This window comes from Helicoverpa zea, chromosome 10 (assembly GCF_022581195.2).
Source record: "Helicoverpa zea isolate HzStark_Cry1AcR chromosome 10, ilHelZeax1.1, whole genome shotgun sequence".
Lineage (NCBI taxonomy): Eukaryota > Metazoa > Arthropoda > Insecta > Lepidoptera > Noctuidae > Helicoverpa > Helicoverpa zea.
Genome location: NC_061461.1, coordinates 2,104,007 through 2,127,216, shown reverse-complemented (window position 1 = coordinate 2,127,216; position 23,210 = coordinate 2,104,007). Strand labels below are relative to the sequence as shown.

The following is a 23,210-nucleotide window of genomic DNA, read 5'->3' as shown; positions in this document are numbered from 1 at the left end:
GCAGCCCGGCGGGCTGCCTGGCGGGCTGCGCGGCGTGCAGCCCGTCTCGGGCCGAGCGGACATTCAAGCTGTTCACACGCGCGCCGTCGTGTCAGTCAGTGCAAGAATGGCGAGCAGCGAGGATCTCGGTGTTGTTGCTGTCATAGCCTTTGGCTTAACTTATTTTTATTGGAAAAAGAAAAAAAATTATGAACGACGTTGACCATTCCGGCATGTTGTAATCTCCGACCGTAGCGACTTTCTTAGAACGTTGAATCGTCGCGAAAGCGCAGGAGAGACTGACTGCCCGTGCGCGTGTAAACAGTCGCCGGGTGCCCGCACATTCATCCTTTGAACTTTGCCAAAAAACCGACACTCACCCGATTCGCGGCATTCACGGGCACGGGCGCGTTCACGGGCTCGGGCCCGTGAAAACCGTTTACACGCTCGTGAACGTGACTGTGCCCGTTGAATGTTGAGTTGAACGTGCGCGTGTGAACGCACCATGAAAGTCTTCTGAAACCCACAAAGCGATTTCGGCACGACTCGAACCCGAGAACTCGTGATCAGCAGCCGCACTTACACAGCTAGACCAACAACCACGCAAATCTATGCTTCATCATCATCATCATCATCATCAGCCTATCGCAGTCCACTGCTGGACATAGGCCTCTCCAAGTGCCTCTCATCTAATCTATGCTTAAGATGTCAATATTTACGTGCGCTGAATCTGAACCGCAATGATTTGACGTTTCATGATTTCGGTGACGTGTGTCATGTCATTAGTTTTTTGCCGATTATTCTGAGTTGGAAAAATGGAATTATTTAGATTTTCGTCGTTATTTGCGCTATTTATCCTATTGGATGCGGCGTCAGCTTTGTATTTCCACATAGCAGAAGGTGAAAGAAAATGTTTCATAGAAGAAATACCGGACGACACAACTGTTATAGGTAACACTTTCTTATGCCTTATCCCTATTTAAAATTTTGATTTTATCTGCACAGAGAATGTCTTATAACACTTGTTTATGTATATTTCAGTGAATTACAAAGTGGAACTATATGACCCAAGATCAGGCGGCTTTATGCCTTCGACTCCTGGCATAGGGATGCATGTGGAGGTGCGCGATCCCAACGACAAAGTGTTGATGTCTCGTGTGTACTCGTCGGAAGGCATGATCTCGTTCACTTCGGCCACCCCGGGAGAGCACGTCATCTGCATGTACTCCAACAGCACATCTTGGTTCAGTGGATCACAACTTAGAGTAAGTATTGCAGTGAAAGGGAATTAGAGAAAATTAATTAATTGTGGCAACACTGCTTCTTATAAGATATAAGGCAGCTATAGAATCTGTTGTTTCTATTATATCAATTGTTTTCATAGTTATTGTAATTCAAAGGTACACTTGTATAAACATAACGAAGTTGGTAAGCTAAATATTTCATAACAGTTCTATTCATTTTATTACTAGTGGTTTCATGAGTAGAATACATGAAGTAAATCTGTTGGCATGCGGGTGACGCCACGTGAAACAGCTAGTAGCTCATAAAATTAACACAATACAAGTGTTAATTTATAAGAGCAATGAGCTCACTGTTACTGATAAATGTAACTTTATTAAATGTTACAGTTGTGTATTACTTGGCTTGTTATGAGTGTTTAAATAACCTAAGAAGAACATTATTTTATACATTGAACATGCATGTCATAGAAAATATATTAAAAAAAAAAATACACCAGAAATCTGGCCAGTATAATCTGAGTGCATATTTTCAGCCTCTTTACAATTTTGTTTTGTTACAGGTGCATCTGGACATTCAAGTTGGTGAGCATGCAGTGGACTATGCCAACGTAGCCCACAAGGACAAGCTGACTGAGCTCCAACTGAGGATCAGACAACTGCTCGACCAGGTCCACCAGATCACTAAGGAACAGAGTTATCAAAGGGTGGGTGTTCAGAATTATAAGGCATTTTGGCGTTTACTCACCTTTTTTCAGGCCTAGATAAAATAAAAACTAATTACTACAGGTATAGGTCCTTTCTTATACAGATATGCCTTCTTTGGGGTATACTGGAAGTTAATATTTTTTTTTAAAGTTCATATAGGCTGTTACAGGAATAGTTCAGGTCCAAAGCACAGAAGAATACTCTTTAGACCTATTTGATTGACATTACCAAGTTTTTACAAGTGCTTGAATCTTGAGGCTGTCTTGCTTTTTTTTCTATTACATATTGTAATGTAATTATTAAGCAAGAAAATCTGGTAAACTTCTCTCTTTTATCTCAATAGTATTAAAATTCTTTCTAAAATAATTCTCTCATATTGCAGCACCGTGAGGAGCGTTTCAGACAGACTTCAGAGAGCACAAACCAGCGAGTGCTGTGGTGGAGTTTGCTGCAAACTGGAGTGCTGGTCGGCATCGGCTACTGGCAGATGAGACATCTCAAGAGCTTCTTTGAAGCCAAGAAATTAGTCTAAATTACTTTTAATTATAATAAACTTTTCTAAGATTAGTTGAGTCCTATTATTTTCGTAATATCCTAAAACCTGAATTATTTATGACTTATGTTTTGTGAGCTCTGTAAATGATCTGTAATTTTCAAATAAATAAATTTAAATGTGAAAATAGTTTATTTTTAAATTATTTACACTTATCACCTAGAAAGTACGTAAAAAATAGCACCATGATATAGTGGAAATAACAATTTATCATCATTCTATGGTATAACGTACTTACAGTTGCTAAAAATCACAATAGTAAGAAAATACAAAACGGTGAAACAATATACAAGATAGTAGGAATGTTTTAGAGGTTGCTAGTTCAATCCACTATAGTTCGGCCATTCAGAGAATGCGTTCCTGACACGTCGCGATTGAACTGACGACGTAATAACATTCATTGATTATTGATATAATAATGTTGTTTTAATGCTCCTCAATTGTTAAAACGGTAAACAACCAGCAAAAATATTTTTATCGTAACTGCAACGCCATTGCAAAGTTACGTCGTCAGTTCAATCGCGACGTGTCAGGAACGCATTCTCTGAATGGCCGAACTATAGTGTAAGTTATATATAAACAAATGTTTAGAATTGCAGTCCACCATATTTGTTTTATAATTGCTGAACATAGTTACTTTGTACTATAAGGAAGTTATTAGCGAATATTATTAACTGATAACTTCAATTTAATTGGTACTTGTATTGTTTTGCTATTTCTGAATACATAGGTTTAATGAATGTGACCGATAAAGTTGTTACAAATGATAACCAACTAATCAATTTTTTCAACTTTAAATACACTATCTAAATAATTTACAAACAGTGATGGGTCAGCTTTTGGGAAAGGATTTAACAATGTGAAATCTACCATGTTTAATGTACTTATTATAGTATCACAGGTGCAGTAATACAAATGAGAGTCAATTTGAAGTTGTTCAGCTAGTTCCAATTGGTGATTATCCATAAGATCTTCGTTAACAACTACTAAAAGAGGTTTGTTTGCTTCCAAACTTTCTAGACAACTGCCAGCACCAGCGTGGCTTATAACTAAGTCTGCGTTCTTTATGTCATCTAGAATAGAGTCCTTAAGCCTGTACATGGTTATTTTAATACCATTCTTCTCAAATTCACCGGGTTCAGCGTTACTATTGCCAATCTGAAATGTAATCTCCTTACAGCCGATATTTTTCAACGCTGTCAATACAGGTTCGGTCACGATGTAGTCACAAAGTAAATCAAATCTTGTTGTACCAACTGTTATAAAGATTTTTTTATATTGTGCCGACATTTCGCAAAAATAAAACTATATTTTTTCGTAAACAGGTGTTTCGTTTATTTTGACAGTATACGTCACATGCATGGCACGTCATGTTTTAGTGCTGTCACTGCCAGAAAAATTCTTTCGCAATGGTAGTTTTTAATCGAAAAACTTGTAACAGGTTGTGATAAGTAAAATATGTTTAACTAGCTGTAGCTTGCGATCCTAATTGCGTGTTAAGGAAACCACTTCTCGAACCCGGATAAAAGTAGCCTATATTCTTATTTACGCTCTTGAATTGTGTACTTAGATACTTTTCATACCGATATATCGATTCAGTAGTTTTTTCCGTTTAAAAAAAAATCTTTGTTTTTAGAGGAATGATTGTTCATAAAATTGATTAGGCTTATAAGTACTCATTGTATCATATCATAATTTGAAACTACTGAAAATATATAATAAATAAATATATCTTAGCATTTAATTATTCATTCACTTACAATCCTTGGCATTTCAATACACGATTAGGTTTAACTTGACCCGTCCTTGTGCTAATTTATCAAGTAGGTACTTACCTAAACGATATAGGTAGGTAGGTATATCAACGAAAAGGTATCAATTAACATCAGCTGAAACTTCCTCTCCTAAAATAAACCAATCGAGTTGGTTTCATGGTTTCATAAATTGATTGTGGTTTTGAAAATGTTGTAGTGAAGGTACAATTAAACTTACATGTACCTACAATGATATATATCATCGTCGTCGTCACAATGTGGGTAAAAAGTTTTGATTGAACTCATTATATTGCCTTGAATATGAAATACGGTATTATAAATGAAGTGACAGTAGCTTCATACGTATTCGATATGGTTAGTCATCCCTTTGTTATATCAAGTCTTTCACTTCTCAAACAAATGTTAGCTTTTAGTCCATCTACCTCAGAGGTGGGCAGAAATACAGAAATACAAGAGACTTTCGAGACTTTCAACAAGTTAAACAATATGTTCGACGATGATGGTTTGATCTTAAGTTTATTCATTGGGTGAAATGAGTACGTACTGGCATCTAGGTCGACTTTACGGGTGCTTAGTCTTAGGACGACCTAATATGAAATCGAATCACGATAGCTACACAAGGTATCACGTAGCGCGCACGTAATTATAATGAATTTTTAACGCAACTCCTGACCTTTTGGGAACGGATTCTTGGCATGTCTAGGGTGATTCTTTTTGTTTTTAAGGACGCCTTTTCTACCTACATCGAATGCCTTCTACCGACACTATTTGTGTTTTTGTAGGTACATAATAAGTTAATAGATGCAGACTGCGTTATGTTATGAAGTTGAGAAATTAGTAACTGTTTAGTATTTGTCATGAGGATACTAAGATGATCCTCTGACCGATAAATCAAACATTGTTGGGATGAGCAAAGCCTGCTTTTGATATAAACAGGTTGACGACTAAATAATGAAGAAAACGAAACAAAGATTAGAATTTCGGGTTTATTAGAAGCTTGTAGGTAATTCTCGAAGTCTCTCTCTGGAAATAGAACCTCATGATGAAAAAATACCTCGCAGATATAATAAGTATGACCTAAGCCGATCTAAACTACACCTAAATACCTTAAAACGAGTAAAATTCGAAGATCAAACCGCCTGTACATTCATTCACAAACTACTAGATATTGTTCCTCGAAGCACGAAGCTTTCGAGCGGGTACGTTCGTGCAAACCACACGAAAGGTTAACATGGAACATCTGTGCCCCGGTTACTGCTAATTACATTAAGCCTTATTAGTTACCAGAAACTTCTGATTGGATATCAATAATTACTATTTTTGCTTTACGAATTATGAGTGGGTTTTCATTCGGAAAGTGTGGATATCGGTCTGCGATCGTGTTGGCCGAAAATGAAAGTATGGATACTAAGTTTTGTGTGTCTGTTTGTGAGTGTGTCTGGAGAGGATTTCCCTTCGTTGATCACGGCAAACGCTTCTATAGGTAAGTTTGGATAGCAGAAATCAATGAGTTATATAATTGCATTTGCACTCATACCAAAATCACATAAGAAGTCAGCAAGACAAATGCGGATCTTGATGTTCAAGGAGATTCAACATTAGACTGTAGAGGTTTAATTAAAAATGTAAAGAAAACTTAGTATTTTACGTCTTTACTTTTAATGTGAATATCAAAACGTAGGTATATTAGCAATTTCTTAATATGTATTGAAATTAAATAAGCTTACCTTGCTTTTTCAGTTTTGTTTTAATTTTGTTAATTTTTAAACGGTTTTCTATTGGCAGGAAGAACATAGACTAGCTTACCTACAGTTATGTTGAGGGGTAAATATATAAAACTCAATGTATAACCTGATCATCATACTCCTGATCTTATATCCTTATTTCAGCTGTAGTATTAGACCGTCAATATTTGGGCGAAAAATACCAGTCAATTCTGGACGAGCTCAAGGACTACATCAAGGAGTTAGCGAGGGTTGACCTCAAGCATGGCGGCGTCATCGTCTACTACTACTCTTGGACTGCCATCAGTCTCAAGAAAGGTAATGCCTTCAAGTCCCAATATCTTGAAGAACATGTCCACATCTTCTGGTAATAGCTTTGCAGTTCAGTATAATGCACAATCCACCCACATATCATCATCATCCTCCTGCCCTTATCAATAACATAAGTATATCAATTGAAATTAAGTGGGTGGTCATATTTACATGATTTTATTCTTAAAGAGTAACACTACCCCTAGAAGAGATTGGCCTGTTATGAAAGTTTGACTCCACAAAAAACCAGAGTTGTTCATGAATTGCCATGATTTTTAAAGGTTTTCTAGCAGTATTCAGCATAGCCTCGTGTGAGGACACCTGGGATTTATTTTCGCGTACGGAAGAAGAAGAACTCTTACTCTTTGCTCTCACTGAAGTGGACTGCCCGAGGCTGCCTTCTCATTCAGCCATAACTGCCACGTTCACGGAACCGGGAGAGGAGTTACCACAGCTGCTTTTAGATTTGAGGACTTCTAATGCTTTTCAATGGAAATCGGCTATTATACTGCATGATGACACTTTGAGTAAGTCCTATTTTAATCACGTTCTTTTAAGATGTTGTGAGATCATTTCAAAATTGATAGATGTGTGTTCCAGGTCGTGATATGGTCTCCCGTGTGGTGAAGTCTCTGACCTCACAGATAGATGAAGAGAGTGCGTCACCAGTCTCTGTCACCGTCTTCAAGATGAAGCATGAGATCAATGAATACTTGAGACGTAAAGAGATGCACAGAGTCCTATCTAGGTTGCCCGTGAAATACATAGGTACGTTCTTTGACAAAGAGTTCTTAGTGTGACTAAATGCAAGGATTTTTGGTCTGTAAACTAGCCAAGAAAGTTTTACACGTTTAAAGTAAAACCTAAAACTGGGCAACACGTAACATTCTATTGTTAATTAATTTCTACCCACACAGCAGACTGCAATATTTTTCATTGTTTGGCAACCTTCCAAATGAACAAAACTGCCTTTTAAATGAACTTCAGAATATTTAAAAGACTGCAAATATTACCTCTTGAATAAAGTATTGTTTATTCATTGTTTCAGGTGAAAATTTTATAGCGGTAGTGACGTCAGATGTCATGACAACAATGGCGGAGACGGCTCGAGACTTGCTTATGTCACACACTCAAGCTCAGTGGTTGTATGTCATATCCGATACAAACGCACAGAATGGAAACCTGAGTAGTTTCATCAATGATTTGTATGAGGGAGAGAATGTCGCGTATATTTATAATATGACGGATAATAATCCTAATTGTAAGGTATATATGTAACCATAAGTATGGCCGAAAGGCCGAAGTTCAGCTACTCATATCCTCTTATCTTCGTTTAGAACTCGACGAAGCAGCCACTATATCTATGGCTAAAGTTAGGTGTAGGTTAGGTAACCTATTTCTCATCAAAGTCAAAGTCAAATCATTTATTTCATTTAGGCCTTTACAAGCACTTATGAACGTCAAAATTATAACTAAGTTTGATTCTAGTTGCCCATTCCAAAAGTAGCTTCCTATGGAGAAGAACGGGCAAGAAACTCCATGGTTACTCTTTTTAAAAATAATATAGTATTACAGTTTGTATGTATTGATACATACAGTAAAAGCATGTGAAGATCATGTAGAATCGCAAAGACAAATGAGGATAAAGTGACAATTAAAATGCTACATGGTGTTCACATTTACAAATTGGTTTATATTTTGGTACAAAGTTACAAACAAAAACAAATACAAACAAACATCGGTTAGAGAAGGTTTTCAATTCGATTCTATGATCTTCGTATCTATTAATTTCACTCCAGGCTTTGCCATTCACATCTTCCAAACACTATCCACAATCACTGATCTCCAAAATCCAGATTAGCGAGATAGTTTGGGAGCACAATCAATAAAGCGGAGTCTAATCTAAGCGGATTGACGGCGTTCACTCGTTAAATGCAATTGTTCGAGCATTTCGTTTTGTTTTGTCAATTCCGCAGTGATTGGTGCCTGCATTGCGATGCCAACTATAACTTTGGTAGCCATTTTGTTGTGTAGTTTGATTTAGTAGTGTAGTTAGATTTGATGTCAATTAACGTTATCATGCATATGATAAATGTTGATGCATCTCCTGTTTACTAAAGAATATTGTCGATGGCCATAATGCGCTAAAATTGTGTGTTGACTAAATAATTTGTACCACCTAAACTTGAAAAATTCTTTGTAATAAATAGGAAGATTATAAGTAGAGCTTAATGATCATAAATTACCTTAACGCGCGACGTAATTTTAGAGATTTAATCTACTTATTTTCTACGAAAAATAAAGCTTTATAAAGTAAGAAATACCTTTCTTGCTTAATTGATTTATGGTCTATTATCGTTCCGTAATTTCCAGAATGGCATAATGTGTTTCTGCCAAGAGTTGATGGATGCGTTCATATCAGCATTAGACGCAGCCACACAGGACGAGTTCGATGTGGCTGCACAGGTCTCTGATGAGGAGTGGGAGGCCATCAGACCGAGTAAGATACAGAGACGGAACATGCTGTTGAAGCATATGCAGGTAGGAAAGAGAATGTTCCATAGAAAAAAATACAAAGAAATTGTGAATTTATTTCTATAAAATGAATAGCTCTCTTATTACTCTTACTTACATAAAAGCCGGTCGGTCATTACATTTTATGTACTTACTATAGGTGTTGTGTTGTACAAAATAACAAGACTTCGTCAGTTGAGCTTTTATCTACGCTAAACTTTCAGCTGTCCTACCGCTTTAAAACCCAGTTTCATATCTCCTCAAACCATCCAACATGAATTTACATCCTGTATAACATTATGGAGTGCTAATAGAGCATCGATTAGTGTGATTAATTGACCAATGCTTTCTTCACTTCCAGCAACACTTAGCAGCTAAGAGTCGTTGCGGCAACTGTTCGACCTGGCGAGCGTTAGCGGCTGACACGTGGGGCGCCACCTACAGGGGACTGTCGGACGCTTCGGATTTGTCCAACGTCAATACTAACGGATCTTCTGGAGTTATTGATAAGATTGATCTGTTGAAAGTAAGTTTTTGGGTGAAGTTTTTTATACATTTTACTTTGGTACCTAGTCCATTTTATGACAGAATAACAATCACATTTAAATTAGTTTTGTTTTATATCCATGTAAAGTGCTTTTGCTACTTTGCAATTCTAGACTGCTACTTCATCATTATTTCAGCCATTGCATGTTCGTTGCTGAACATAGGCCTATCCTATTAATTTAAAATAAAACCGGTGGAGAGCGGCCTACGTCCATCGCCTATCCGTGTTTATAAAAATGCCCGTCTTGAAGATCGAGAAGTTTCACTAACTAAACTAAACTTTGCAGGTCGGCTTTTGGCGCCCTATTGATGCAGTAAGGTTTGACGATGTTCTGTTTCCACACATCCATCACGGATTCAGAGGGAAGGAGTTGCCTATCATCACTTTTCATGTAAGAAATAATAAACAATAGTTTTTCATTCAATGATTATTACCCACCTACCTGCCATATACCCATACTACTTTACGGCACAGCATGTCTTCTTCCATAATCTTGTATCTATTACTGAATCTGTTTAGACTGAAATCTTCGTTTAGTACTCAGAAATTCAAACGGATTTTTCGGTTTTTTTCTTTTTCATTATACATTCCCTTTCCAATGGACATTCGGATCGAATCAAGTCAAAAACAAGTCTTATTTTGACATTCAATTTTAGTTAAGTGTAAGGTTTTGTTTCATTTCAGAATCCACCGTGGACGATCTTGGAACGGAATGAATCTGGTGCTATTGTAAAATATAGTGGACTTATATTTGATATCGTAAACCAATTAGCTATCAACAAAAACTTTACGTAAGATCTATTTATTTTTTAATTAGACTTTTTAACGTTTTGTTTGGTTTGCTCGACGAGACCATTTATTTACTAGATCGTATTTAGTGCGATCTGAAAGTCACTTTGTTCAGTACCTTATTTCAAAATTTATATAATACACCCAGAAAAAGGAAAAAGTATATTTACGTACTATTTTTATTGCAGTCTAAAAATAATACTAGCTTCAGTTCTCAAAAAAGAGTTGGCCAACGACACCCTTGCTGATGTAAGTAAAATTGATATTAACTGATTTCTTTTATATTTCTTCCATTAGTTACTTAATGGTGTATGGTTTCAGACAATGCATGGCATGGATGCTAAGTTGACAATAGCAGCTATTTCTAAAGGACAAGGAGCTCTAGCAGCCGCATCATTCACTGTTTTAGCTGATCCTATGCCAGGTAAGTATGAATACTCTATAAACTTCATGAGAGTTCATCGTCATCACAGTAAAACACCTGTTCTTACCACTGCTGATACTAATAGTAGTAAAAAATCATTTCATAGATCGTTTTTTTCTCAGGGATAAACTACACTATGCCGGTGAGCATTCAGCCTTACGCGTTCATGATAGCGCGACCAAGAGAGTTGAGTAGAGCGTTGCTGTTTCTGCTGCCATTTACTACTGACGTAAGTTTATATTCTATACCTACTAATCTATACTAATATTATAAAGCTGAAGAGTTTGTTTGTTTGTTTGAACGCGCTAATCTCAGGAACTACTGGTCCGATTTGAAAATTTCTTTCAGTGTTAGATGGCCCATTTATCGAGGAAGGATATAAGCTACTTTTTATCCCGGTACGGGAAGTAGTTCTCACGGGATGCGGGTGAAACCGCTGGCAGAAGCTAGTAATGTAATATATAGGTATACTACTATATAATAACGCTGAAGAGTCTGTTGGTTTGCACGCGCTAATCTCCGTACCGTGGTGGCTGTATAGACTTTTAACCGTATGCGCGCAGTAGGTCTCTCACAGTGAAAACGCTGCCCAAAACCTAGTTTTGACATAAAAAAAACTTATTTCTATAAAAGTGGCTAAAAGCATGAAATATTAAATGCATTTTTAGCAATAAAAATATGTGAGTCAAAAGTCTGAATCTTTAAATGAATCCTGTGACTCTTATAGTAGCACATAAATAATAAAAATGCTGAATCCACCAGCATTTTACTAAAATATACCTAGAAGAAGCATAAACACTACCAAGAAAATTCACCACCAAAACTGAGTAAAATTCAGTTTATGAGTGTTCTCATTTCTTTAATAACATGCAAAGTTTTGGCTCAGAGAAGAAAATAATAGTTATATAACATAATGCACGTAAAAATATTACGTACGAACGTTGTTCTTGGATATAAGTGTAGAGCAAAACTAGCGTTGTGATAAAACTACTCAATTATGAAAACATTTGATTTACCCAAATACTAACATATCAGGCCACTATTAAATTATCATGGATATTAATTCCATATTTAATCAGCATTTAGATCATTCTAGACCTGGTTATGCCTCGGACTAGCAGTAATTCTGATGGGACCCACGTTATACATTATCCATCGAATGAGCCCATATTACGAAGCCATGGAGATCACACGCCAAGGAGGACTTGCTACGATACACAATTGTCTATGGTACATCTATGGAGCTTTATTGCAGCAAGGTGAGTATGTAGTATACCGTAAAATGGGGTGAATAGAAATTGCGGGGTGAATAGAAAAAAAATCAGGAAAGTTTACAATGTTAATATATCAGTAGCTTTCGTTGAAGAATTTTGGTAGAATTTTAAATTTTAATACAGCAACATTTTTTCTTTGCGTTGGCAACAATTTTTAATTGTCAAAATTGACATTTATCCTTCAAAATACATTTCAAAGTCGACCATCTGTGAACGTGTTTTATTCAACTGCCGAAACTTTTGAATTAAGGCTGGAAAAAGTTGTGATTTGTGCTTTTTAATGTGTTTATCTCATTAGGTGTACAATAAATTATAAAAATACAGTGAAGGTAAGTGAGAATCCGTTATTAAACTTAAAAAAATTGTTAAAATCACAGTATGTGTAAATTTATTGTATATAAGGGGTCAATAGAATCTATTGAAGGGTGAATAGAACTCTAGTAAGGGTTTAATGGAAACCTAGTAGGGAATAATAGAAACGACTAATGTTTGAATAGCAACTAATGAGGGGTCAATAGAGATAAATAAATAGGGTTGTCAAAAACTGTTAATAGAATTTAATACTACTAATAATGTATGGAGCTGTAGATTTAGTGATTGATAAATAAATAAGTTCATTTATTGATTTCTCGACATATTTTAAAAAAAAACATTTAAAAATACAAAAAATAGATGGCCACCGATATCGGGCATAGGGTCCAAGGTACCGCTGGTTAGGGTCCCAGAGACAGAAACCTCCTCACAATACGCGCCGTATCATGGAGTACTGCCATCTGAATCAGTCCCTTGATCCAACCGCCTAACGAGAGCCTCATGAGGTGTTGGTCGAGGCTCTTGGCTATTAGACCATTGGCCGTAACGGCAATCGGCACAATAACAGCCTTGTCGTCATTCCACATGGCGACAACCTCGTGCGCTAAGTCAAGATACTTTATTTGTTTCTCTGTCTCAGCTTTCACGAGGTTCTCGTCATGCGGAACGGCGACATCGATTATTATCGTGCGGCGCGATAATCGATCTATCACCACTATATCAGGCTTATTGGCTATAATAGTCCTGTCAGTGATGATAGATCGATTCCAGTACAACGTGATATGGTCCTTTTCGAGAACTGGGTCGGGCGCATACTTGTAGTACGGTTTCTCAAGATCTACAAGTTTGTATTGCAGAGCAATCTGCTGGTGGATGATCTTGGCCACTTGGTTATGCCTGTGCAAATATTCACCGTTAGCCAAACGAGAACAACCAGATATAATAGGTCTGATAGACTCACCTGGATGGTGACATGCCCGACATATGTCATCCGTCCCGTCTTTCATAATATATCTCCGGTAGTTATTCGTCAGGATAACTTCGTCCATAATTGCACATACAAATCTTTTCTCTAAATAGGTCACCGAAGCGTAGCCAAGATACGGACGCATTGAAGTCTACATCGGGGCCATGAAGTGCCCCGAAGAAGCGTCCGTGTAGCTGTTTGCTCTGCCATACCTCCTTGCGATCATGGGTAGTTACTACCACAGGTCTGCGCCAGTTCCCATTTGCCAACGATAGCGGGGGGAGTCCTCTGTCCACTGCTACCATATCACGGTGCATACCCACGTCGCTTTTGAGAAGACATTCCCTGAGACTGCACACCTCACGGTTGTGGAGCGTCTTTGCATTTAAAAAGCCTCGACCTCCACATTTCCGTGGGATGTACAGCCTCATCACCGACGATTGTGGGTGATGCATTAGTCCTGCGGTCAGCAGTGTGCGGACTCTCCTATCCAAGGCATCCAATTCAGTTTGAGTCCATTTGAGTATGCCGAAGGAGTACATCAGGACTGGCATGACCCAACCATTAAAGGCGCGAAACTTGTTGCCACCTGATAAGGAACTTTTTAGAACTTTATTCAGGCGGCTAAAGAAACGCTCCCGTAATGATTGTTTCATGACAGCCACATTGATGCCTAACCCCTCCGCCATACCCAGGTATTTATATGTATCGTTTGCGGAGAGTGATCTCAGGTTTATAGAATCTGAGAGTTGTACTCCCTCAGATTCCACAATTCCCCCTCGCTTTACATGCATGACTGCACATTTGTCCACACCGAATTCCATCCTGAAGCAGCTACTGAAAGTTTCAGTGACCTTCAGTAGCTTTATCAGCTGCATTTCTGTGGTGGCAAACAGTTTCAGATCATCCATATAAAGCAAATGGGATATAACCTGACCCCCTCTCCGCAAAGGATAGCCCAGCCCCGAACCCTCTAGCAATGTGCTCAATGGGTTCAAGGCCAGGCAAAACCAAAGTGGACTCAAACTATCACCCTGGAATATTCCCCGCTCGATCTTAATAGGATCGCCGATCCCTTCAATTTGTCTACAGCCTGGATAGTGAAGAACCGTTCTCCATTGCTCCATACATGACGCAAGAAAGGCGCGTAGAGTATATTAATTAAATAAATAATATTTTTAACGTGATTATTTTCATTTACAGATACATACCGCCGTATTCAACATGCCGCGTGTATATAAACCCGATCCTACAAAAAAAAGGTATAAAAAATATAACATGGAGATCATAAAAAAAGCTGTGGAAGAGTATGCATCTTCCCGAAATGTTAAATTAGAAGAAGTTGCAAAAAAATATGGTATACACAAATCGGTGTTGTATCGTCACTGTACGCGGGATATGAAGCAACATGGAGGCCAAAGAGCTTTATCCGATGAAACTGAAATGTTCTTAATAGAAAACATAAACAAATGCGCAGAATGGGGTTATCCCTTAGATACTTTGGATCTCAGGTACATAGTAAAAATGTATCTTGATAAGATAGGTATAATTCATAAAAGATTTAAAGACAATTTTCCAGGACCAGATTTTGTACAGAGCTTCCTATTAAGACACAAAAATGAGATTTCTCAAAGAGTTTGTGAAAATATCAAGCGTGTGAGAGCTAAGGTATCACCAGATACGATTAAAGAATATTTCATAGAACTTGAGAAGTCTTTAAATGGTGTACCTGCTTCTAACATCTTAAATTACGACGAAACAAATTTGACGGACGACCCTGGGCGGAAAAAAATACTAATCAAACGGGGATGCAAGTACCCTGAAAGAGTTCTGAACCATACCAAGGCTTCCGTGTCTATTATGATGGCTGGTACCGCAGATGGTAAAATGTTACCACCATATGTGGTATACAAGGCAACTCATTTATATGATTCTTGGATCCAACATGGCCCAGAGGGTACTCGATATAATAGGTCGACATCTGGATGGTTTGATGCAACCACTTTTGAGGACTGGGTGCAAAATATGGTGGTTCCTTATTTTAAGAATTTACCAGGTAGAAAGTGCTTAATTGGAGACAATTTGTCTTCACATTTATCAGCAGATTTGATCCAAACATGTAAAGCGCACAACATCGATTTTGTGTTTTTACCAGCCAACTCAACTCACCTGACGCAACCTCTGGACGTGGCATTTTTCCGTCCAATGAAGCGAGCCTGGAGGCATTTATTATTAAAATGGAAAAAGACAGATGGTCGACAATTACCCACAATTCCAAAAGGTTGCTTTCCAAAATTATTAAAATTATTAATTGATGATCTGCAAATAAATGCCTCAAATAATATCATTGCTGGATTTAAGAAAACAGGAATTAGCCCTTTAAATGCAAGTGAAATATTAGCCAGACTTCCCGGCGAGGACTTAGGTGAAGAGCATGAAAGTGCTGTAGAAGATTCTATTCTAACACTCCTCAAAGAAATGAGATATGGTTCAATGAACATTGTAGAACCAAAAAGAAAGAGAAAACTAAATGTACTCCCAGGTAAAAGTGTCGCTGCAGAAGAAATTGAGGACTATGCAGATACTGATGTTGATAATAGTATGGCAAATCCTAAAAAAACAAAATACGATGCCTGTACCAGTGGTTCATCAGGTTTAAACAATAAAAATAAAGGAAAAGCTAAAAAAACTATAATTACAAACATGAAACTTTCACCAATTGAAGAAAAAGAAAATTGCCCTAATAAAATAGAACCTTACAAAGGAAAAGGCAAAGGGATTGGAAAGAAAACGAAAACATCCTATTTGGAAACAAAAGAAGAAGTAATCTTCAAAAAAAATATAGAAAACAATGAGACTAAAGGAAAAGCTATCGAGGATATTACAAAAAAATCAGAAACAGAAGACAAGGACAATAATGATAACAATAAAGAATGGAAAGAAGAATACCATAACGACTCGGAACAATCAAAATGCGGAAATACAAGGCAGGAAGATTACGATTACATCACGGGTTACGACAATTATGATAATAATACTGGACAGGAAAATTACGTTAACGTTACGGCTTACGAAAATTATGATAATAATATGGGAGAGCAGAATTACAATAGTATCACGGAAATAGAAAACTACAATAGTAACTTACAAGGATTAGAGTGCAAAATATCTAATGATATGGACATAAACCGTCTGCCCATTCTCTTTTTTGACAGCTTATGTGAAGAGGTTACAATCAGTACTGGAACAACTGCTGATGATAATACCATTAAGGAGAATAAAGTAGAAATAATATCAAATGAACTAGTGAATGACGGCCAGTACAACAAAAAATACAAATTACCAATTATAAAGAAGAGCAAGACTGTAATGGTAAAAGATCTCATTAAATTGCCAAAGAAAGAACACACAAATAATTACTATAATGATAGTGACAAAATATTAAAAGTTTTAGAAGAGGATGATGATGACCTGTGAAAACTTTGTTAATTGTAAAATTGGAACGATTTAGAATTTTATTGTTTTTTTTAGAATTCTTATTATTTTTACATTTAGTGAGCTAACGTAGACTGAAGTTATCTACCTGTAACAACTTTTTTATGATAATTATTGTTAAGTTCAGAAGATTTAGAATTTAGTTTTAATTTTTTAAAGAATTTTGATTATTTTTACGGAGTAGTACTGATTCTACAAAGCCATAATGAAGGCTGAAATCGATTAAATGTGATATATTTTATGATAATTGTTACGTTCAGAAGATTTAGAATTTGTTTTTTTTTTTAAGAATGTTTATTACTTTTATGTTAGAATACTGATTTTATTTAATTCAAATAAAATGCGAATAAGAAGTATACATTGTTTAATTTATTGAAAAGAGATTACATTCCGTAAAAATAAAGTTGTTTAAAATACAAACATACCTAATTATTTATGTTAACAAAAACACATAAATAGTTTAAATCACAAATTTTGAATTTCATTTACCATTTACATACCAAAACAATTTTTAAATACACGACCTTTCATTTTAGCATGTTGGTTAAGTAATTTTGGGCAGCCCTAACAGTTTTTTCATTCACCCTTTTATGCATTTCTATTGACCCCAGTCGTCGGGTGAATAGAAATGATACATATTTTATTAAAAATCTGGAAAACATTTGCTTATAGTTAAACAAATATTGTTTCAGCTGTTTCTTTGTGATACCGGACATGATATTAAAATAATCTGTGGTTAAAAAAAAAGTAATAGACAACAAATTCTTAGAACAAAGTTGAAAATCATTGCTATTCACCCCGTTTTACGGTAACTGTGTATACAAAAATCTAGGTAGTAATTTAGGCCTAGACTTTATTTTAGATATCATACAAGATATTTCAAAATTATTGGGTTAATCTCACGACTTTTGGTATCTCGCAGGGCGATAGGCACGTTTTATTAGAACTTTTTACACGCTTGCCTTTTTACTTTAAATTAGAAGACATGTCAAAAATATTTTCGATAGCCATAAAAGTTATTAAAAACTAAGTGTTATTTTCTTCTTTTTGTCGACAGTTTTATGGCTATCGGTGATTTTTTTGAACAAAAACGGCCAGTACCACCTTTTTTTAAAATAAATATTTTGAAAGAGGTTACATATTATTTATTTATACCTATTTGTTTTTGGAATTTGTTTAACTCTTGGTATTTTTATTATTAAGTTGCCATATTATAAGGAACATTTACCCTTATCACAGGGGGCATGTACCTTCCCCGAGCAGACAGCGGTAGACTAGTAGTCGGAACCTGGTGGTTGGTAGTCCTGGTTGTCGTAACCACTTACTCCGGCAACCTGGTGGCTTTTCTCACCTTTCCGAAGCAAGAGGTTCCTGTGACCACTGTGGCAGAGCTTTTGGAAAACCGAGCGCTTTACACTTGGTCGATAACCAAAGGATCTTATATGGAGATGGAGTTAAAGGTAAGACTTTTGATTACACTAATTAGTAAACGATTAATATTTTTTTGATCCTGCATAAAGAAAGGCCATAGTAATCTTTAAAAAGACCCATTTACATTGTAAAAAAATATCCTATTTGGACGTCAGTTAAAAATTTGAGTAGGAGGATACCGACCTCCTAAAATTTTTTCAGCAGTAACCTGTTTTAGTGCGTTCAATTTTAACAAACCTCAAAATTGTGCGTAATAAAACCTGATACTATCTAAAAATGGCAAGGAAAGCGACCTTGAAACTTATTAAAGTCATAGACATCTGTTAAAGGCGTTTTGGAACTTCGGGTCATTTCAGGTCAAATCAAAATCCTTGCCTTAACACGTTTCCTTCACGTGGGAAAACCATAGTGAGAGTTGAGACGTTAAACTTTTTTATTATATACTTTTATATTTATCACGATCATACTGCGTGATGGTTTAGGTATGCTAAATATTACGAAGATTATAATGTACCTGACCTATCCGTCGCTAAAAGTAAATCAACTGGTTTGGTTGCATTTTATTACCTATATCGAGTTTAGAAACTGCAGTTTGTGCATCCGGATTATTATTAATATCGTCATTTAGTATATAGAATTTTCCCATTTGAAGACTGTAATTTTCACATTGTTATACCTAATAACTTTGTTTGTTTCTCTACTAAGGGACGGAATTTTACACATTTAACAAAAAAGCTTCTTATTCTTTTGTAGAATTCTGATGAGCCAAAATATATAGCATTACTGAAAGGCGCCGAAATGGTATCCACGAGTGTTGGCATGGGAGGAACAATGACATCAGGTAAGTTTGTAAACTTAATGATTCGTAAAATATGTCCTATGCATGCCCAGTTCAATGACTGAAAATGGGGTACGAAATCTGAAGGCATTTTCTTGAAACTGTGTGTGTCTGTCTTTAAAAATTTGGAAAGTAGGTATAGCTATGAATGCCTTTGGCTTATCTAAAAAGTTGATTTTTTGGCAGTATATTCATATGTTTTTTTGAAGAATAAATGTATTTTACTAAGTGAAGTTTGAACCGATCTAGGTTCTCATAGATTTGAAGACAACTTTTGTTGTTCTTATTTCAGGATCTGCATTGCTGCAGCGCGTGAGGTTCCATAGACACGTCATCATAGACTGGAAGCTTCGACTGAGCTACCTCATGAGAGCAGACCGCCTCGAGTCAGACAACTGCGATTTCGCATTGAGTAGGTATTTGCGTGGAAATTAAGAAATACATAAAAGTCCATGGTAATGTTTTGCAAAAAATCGTATCATTTGTGATTTTTGTGTACCTATCTTGGTGATTTACATCAAGAAAATTATGCATTGTATTCTGTTCTTATTGTTACGGTACAATATTCACAATGGTTTCTATACATACTTATCACGTAGTGTAAGACATGCAGCATGCAGCTTAATAAAAATCGTGCACATTTTTACAAAGCGTTCTGATATTATTATTTTAATTTCCAACGTGGACACACTCAAGTATATTCATGTTCAAATAAACAAAAGGTTTATGTTTCAGGCGCTGAAGAGTTTTTTGATGAGAAAGTTGCAATGATTGTGCCTGCAGGCAGCCCGTATCTTCCAGTTATTAATAAAGAGTAAGTTATAGTGTGTAGCTGGTAAAAATATAATCTAGGAATTAATATGTACGAGTATGCTTGATTAAAACTACAAAGAGATTAAAATGGACAACTTTCTCTGAATACGTCACAACCATTTGTCGATTTTTTTACGTCAAGTTTTAATGTGCTTTTTTGTAAAATGTAAATCAATTTTATTATGCACTCTTATATAATGTGTCTTGATTTTTTTATTCACATTTTACATATGAAGTATCTATGAATAAATGCATAGCTTAATCCAGAGACAGTTAATTATCTTGAACATTACGAACTTCAACCTATTTACTTCTTTTCATAGACTAGACCGCATGCACAAAGCAGGTTTAATCACTCGCTGGCTGGAAGCCTACCTGCCGAAGAAGGATCGTTGCTGGAAGGCCTCGTCTATGATGCAGGAGGTCAACAACCATACCGTCAACCTCAGCGATATGCAGGGATCCTTCTTTGTCTTATTTATGGGTAATTGCAAGGATTTTATTCTTAATTTAAATTCTAGGTGACATTTGAGAATGGCCGAAAATCTTCCAGATGATAAAGAGGTTTTACAAAACATGCAACATTTTTTTGTGACGGCTTTTATCATAGACAGATATTTCTTATGATAACAAAAATGAGGGTTAAAGGCCTTTAAAATTCTTGAAAGATTTCCCCTCAGAATTTTTCGAAATGTTTTTTCCTCTAACTTATTAAACTTTGGTCAGGTATGTAGGTATTAGTTTTGTATTGACATTTGCGTTTATCTCTCTCTTTTTAAACTCGTTTTTATGATAGTGAATGTTATAAAAGTTTAGGTAGGTATCTAACTAAATTGCATTCGCTTATACAGGCTATCAGTTTGTAGAAAAAACTACGTCAATAATGATGTTTTTTTTTTTTTTAACGCAACATGATAACTACAATTTCTCCATTTATGATTGGTTACGGTCATTTAGTCCCATTTCAATTGCAACGGTTTTTCTTCCGATCCTGGGTAGTCGGAAGCATGAAAATGTACTAAGTCCACAATTATTAGGATCTTTAAAGGAAGCAAATTCATTAAAGTAAGTATAAATTGACTCAACGCCTTTTAAAAAAGTTGTGCAATAGTATCCGGTTCCTGACCCTTACCAATGAATATAAAACTTTAGACACGCGACCGCCACGTGACATATGACGTCAAACACGTTTCAATATTAGAGAAATAGATAAAACGTCTGACTACTTTAATATATACCTGTTTGGATTTGGATGAAGTTTTTATTTACCTATTACAGTTTCCAATTAAACAATTATGCAACTGTTAGCTGAGAAACGATAATAAAGTACATGTAACGAAGTGTTCTTAAACCATAGGTTTGTACTCAAGGTTTTTTAAAAGCTTCACAATCGAAGAGTTCTAGTTAAAAGACCTTGTAGACATTTTATATTAAAAGCTCTTTTAACTAAGGGATAAAAGGAAGGGTCAATAGGAAGATCCATCAATGTTTGGATACTCAGAACTTGCTAGAAGGAAAATATACATCTGAAAACCTAAATTCTTGTCATTAACGCTACTCGTCACCAAGAGAACTCTAAACTAAAACCATTTCCATATAAATCTTGTTTGTGTCCAAGTAAACGATGCATTATATAACCAGTACTAGCGTGAGCATGTGTTCAACTAATTTATGCACAATAGTATTGTTTAATCAAGGACTACACGTTACTTCATGGGCATTCTGAACCGGCCATTTGCATTTAGTACCTGATCAGCAAGGAGGTGCAACTATGTAATATCATTGTGTTACCTACTTAGTATTTGTGGGGAAGAAAAAACGATTGGTTGGGCAATTTTGTAAAAGTAACAAGAAGGTGACATATTTTTCACAATACCTACTCCTACATAGGTGGATACCAAAAATGGTTTTGAAATTCTTGTAAAATCCTTATTGTATTATAATAATATATTATTTACTACAGAAGTCCTTAATCCAATATTGAACTATTTTACACCATAGCTCAAAGCTAAACGCTGGTTTCTGAAAGAGATTTTCCGCAGAATGAAAAGCATGGGTCATTCAAGGCCATTTACTCACGATATATTATGTCTAAGAGCAGTAAACCCTTTTATTTATCGAAGTTCCAAAGACTGATGTTAGGGTGAACATCCAATATGAGATTTTAGTGGCATAGTATGTAATTAACTATGGGTTCATTAATCCCTAAGTGTTGGTTGCTTTACTTTAATGAAAAAACGTTCGTCAACAAGAAATTAAACTTCAAAAGCAACACTCTTTGAAGATTTAAAGATTTGTCTAGGCGGCTGGTTGACGCTTCTCGTGACCAAAAGGCTGGCTATTACCTCGGACAAAGGATCAGCAAGGCCATCCAACGAGGTAATGCTGCCAGCCTCTTGGGCACGCTCCCAGTTGACAGCGATGGGAATGATTTTTTTGACGTTTTTTAGATATCTATAGTGTTTTTTTTATGTTTTGCTAGGATAGTTTTTTTTGTGTTGTAAATATATATGTATATAACTCTTTGAATAACTATACTAATTTAATAAAGTTTAAGTTTGTTTGTTTTATTGAACGCGATTATCTCCGGAACTAGTGGACCGATTTGATAAATGATGCGTATTCGTTCAAGACTCGGGTCCCGGGACCCGCGATTCGGGTCGCGGATGAAACCGTTTGGCAGAAGCAAGTTAAGACCTAAAGGAGCTTGTAAAAGCTAGCCTAAAAAATCTGTCCATGACTAGTACCCATCGCATTACTTAAAAATTCAAAGATATTATGCAATTCCACGATTAAAAACAACAATTTCTTCCTCAGGTTTCTTCTCAGCATCAACAGTTCTAGTACTAGAGTTCCTCTACCACAGACGCAAGCGCCGCAGCGAGCTGACCGTCATCAAGCCTTACGTAGAATAATATATTTATTTATTCGCAACAACCATCACATTTGCATAACGCGTGGAAAAATACTGGAACTATGTTCACTTGGTTATGTATTAGATTTTATATTCACTTATTATATGGTATTTATGAAATTATATGTGTCTTATTTATCAAATGACTCCTCGTTACAACAAAATTTAAAAAGTAAGTAGCATCTGAATTTTATAGCCATGCATGGAACAAGCTTATATATACCTTTTGCATTTTTTAAACACTTCTTCTAATCATTATAACGGAGGATAAATGTTTGTTACCTCCATACAGATGCCTTTCGGAAAAAATGCTTTACGTAACCTATCGGGTCATCTTTCTGAATCAATTTGTCAAGCCAGTACACTGCATTTTGCACAATCTTCACTATACATATACACCTACACCACTTACCTACACCTACCACCTACAATGATTTTCAGGCCTGAAAAAAAAAAATTAAAAAGTAGGAGATAATTAAATTATATCGCAGACGCAGTAGAGCATACAAAAAAATTGATGTAGGCACCGTTATTTACTAATGAGTCAAACATTTTTTCAACTCCATAATTAGCATATTCGGTATGATTACAGCATTTAAT

General features: G+C 36.0%; 3 protein-coding genes across 3 annotated transcripts; 2 read left to right on the top strand and 1 right to left on the bottom strand.

Annotated features, from left to right (window-relative positions):
• The first annotated feature begins 729 nt into the window (after nt 1-729).
• LOC124633945 (transmembrane emp24 domain-containing protein eca) lies at nt 730-2,608 on the top strand. Its single transcript, XM_047169327.1, has 4 exons — nt 730-930; nt 1,021-1,244; nt 1,784-1,927; nt 2,311-2,608. Exons 1-4 carry the CDS (start codon nt 795-797, stop codon nt 2,458-2,460), a joined length of 654 nt encoding a protein of 217 aa, XP_047025283.1. The 5' UTR covers nt 730-794; the 3' UTR covers nt 2,461-2,608.
• A 439-nt stretch (nt 2,609-3,047) lies between these two features.
• On the bottom strand, nt 3,048-3,841 carry LOC124633946 (UDP-N-acetylglucosamine transferase subunit ALG13 homolog). Its single transcript, XM_047169328.1, has one exon. The coding sequence runs from the start codon at nt 3,769-3,771 to the stop codon at nt 3,256-3,258; it is 516 nt and encodes a 171-aa protein (XP_047025284.1). The 5' UTR covers nt 3,772-3,841; the 3' UTR covers nt 3,048-3,255.
• Nucleotides 3,842-5,226: 1,385 nt separating this feature from the next.
• On the top strand, nt 5,227-22,731 carry LOC124633907 (ionotropic receptor 93a). The gene is made up of 19 exons (XM_047169277.1): nt 5,227-5,739; nt 6,146-6,298; nt 6,574-6,819; nt 6,893-7,060; nt 7,341-7,558; nt 8,666-8,833; nt 9,168-9,332; nt 9,640-9,744; nt 10,038-10,144; nt 10,331-10,391; nt 10,464-10,566; nt 10,689-10,795; nt 11,663-11,825; nt 17,854-18,074; nt 18,799-18,886; nt 19,176-19,295; nt 19,619-19,697; nt 20,020-20,180; nt 22,514-22,731. Exons 1-19 carry the CDS (start codon nt 5,649-5,651, stop codon nt 22,609-22,611), a joined length of 2,622 nt encoding a protein of 873 aa, XP_047025233.1. The 5' UTR covers nt 5,227-5,648; the 3' UTR covers nt 22,612-22,731.
• The last annotated feature ends 479 nt before the right edge of the window (nt 22,732-23,210 follow it).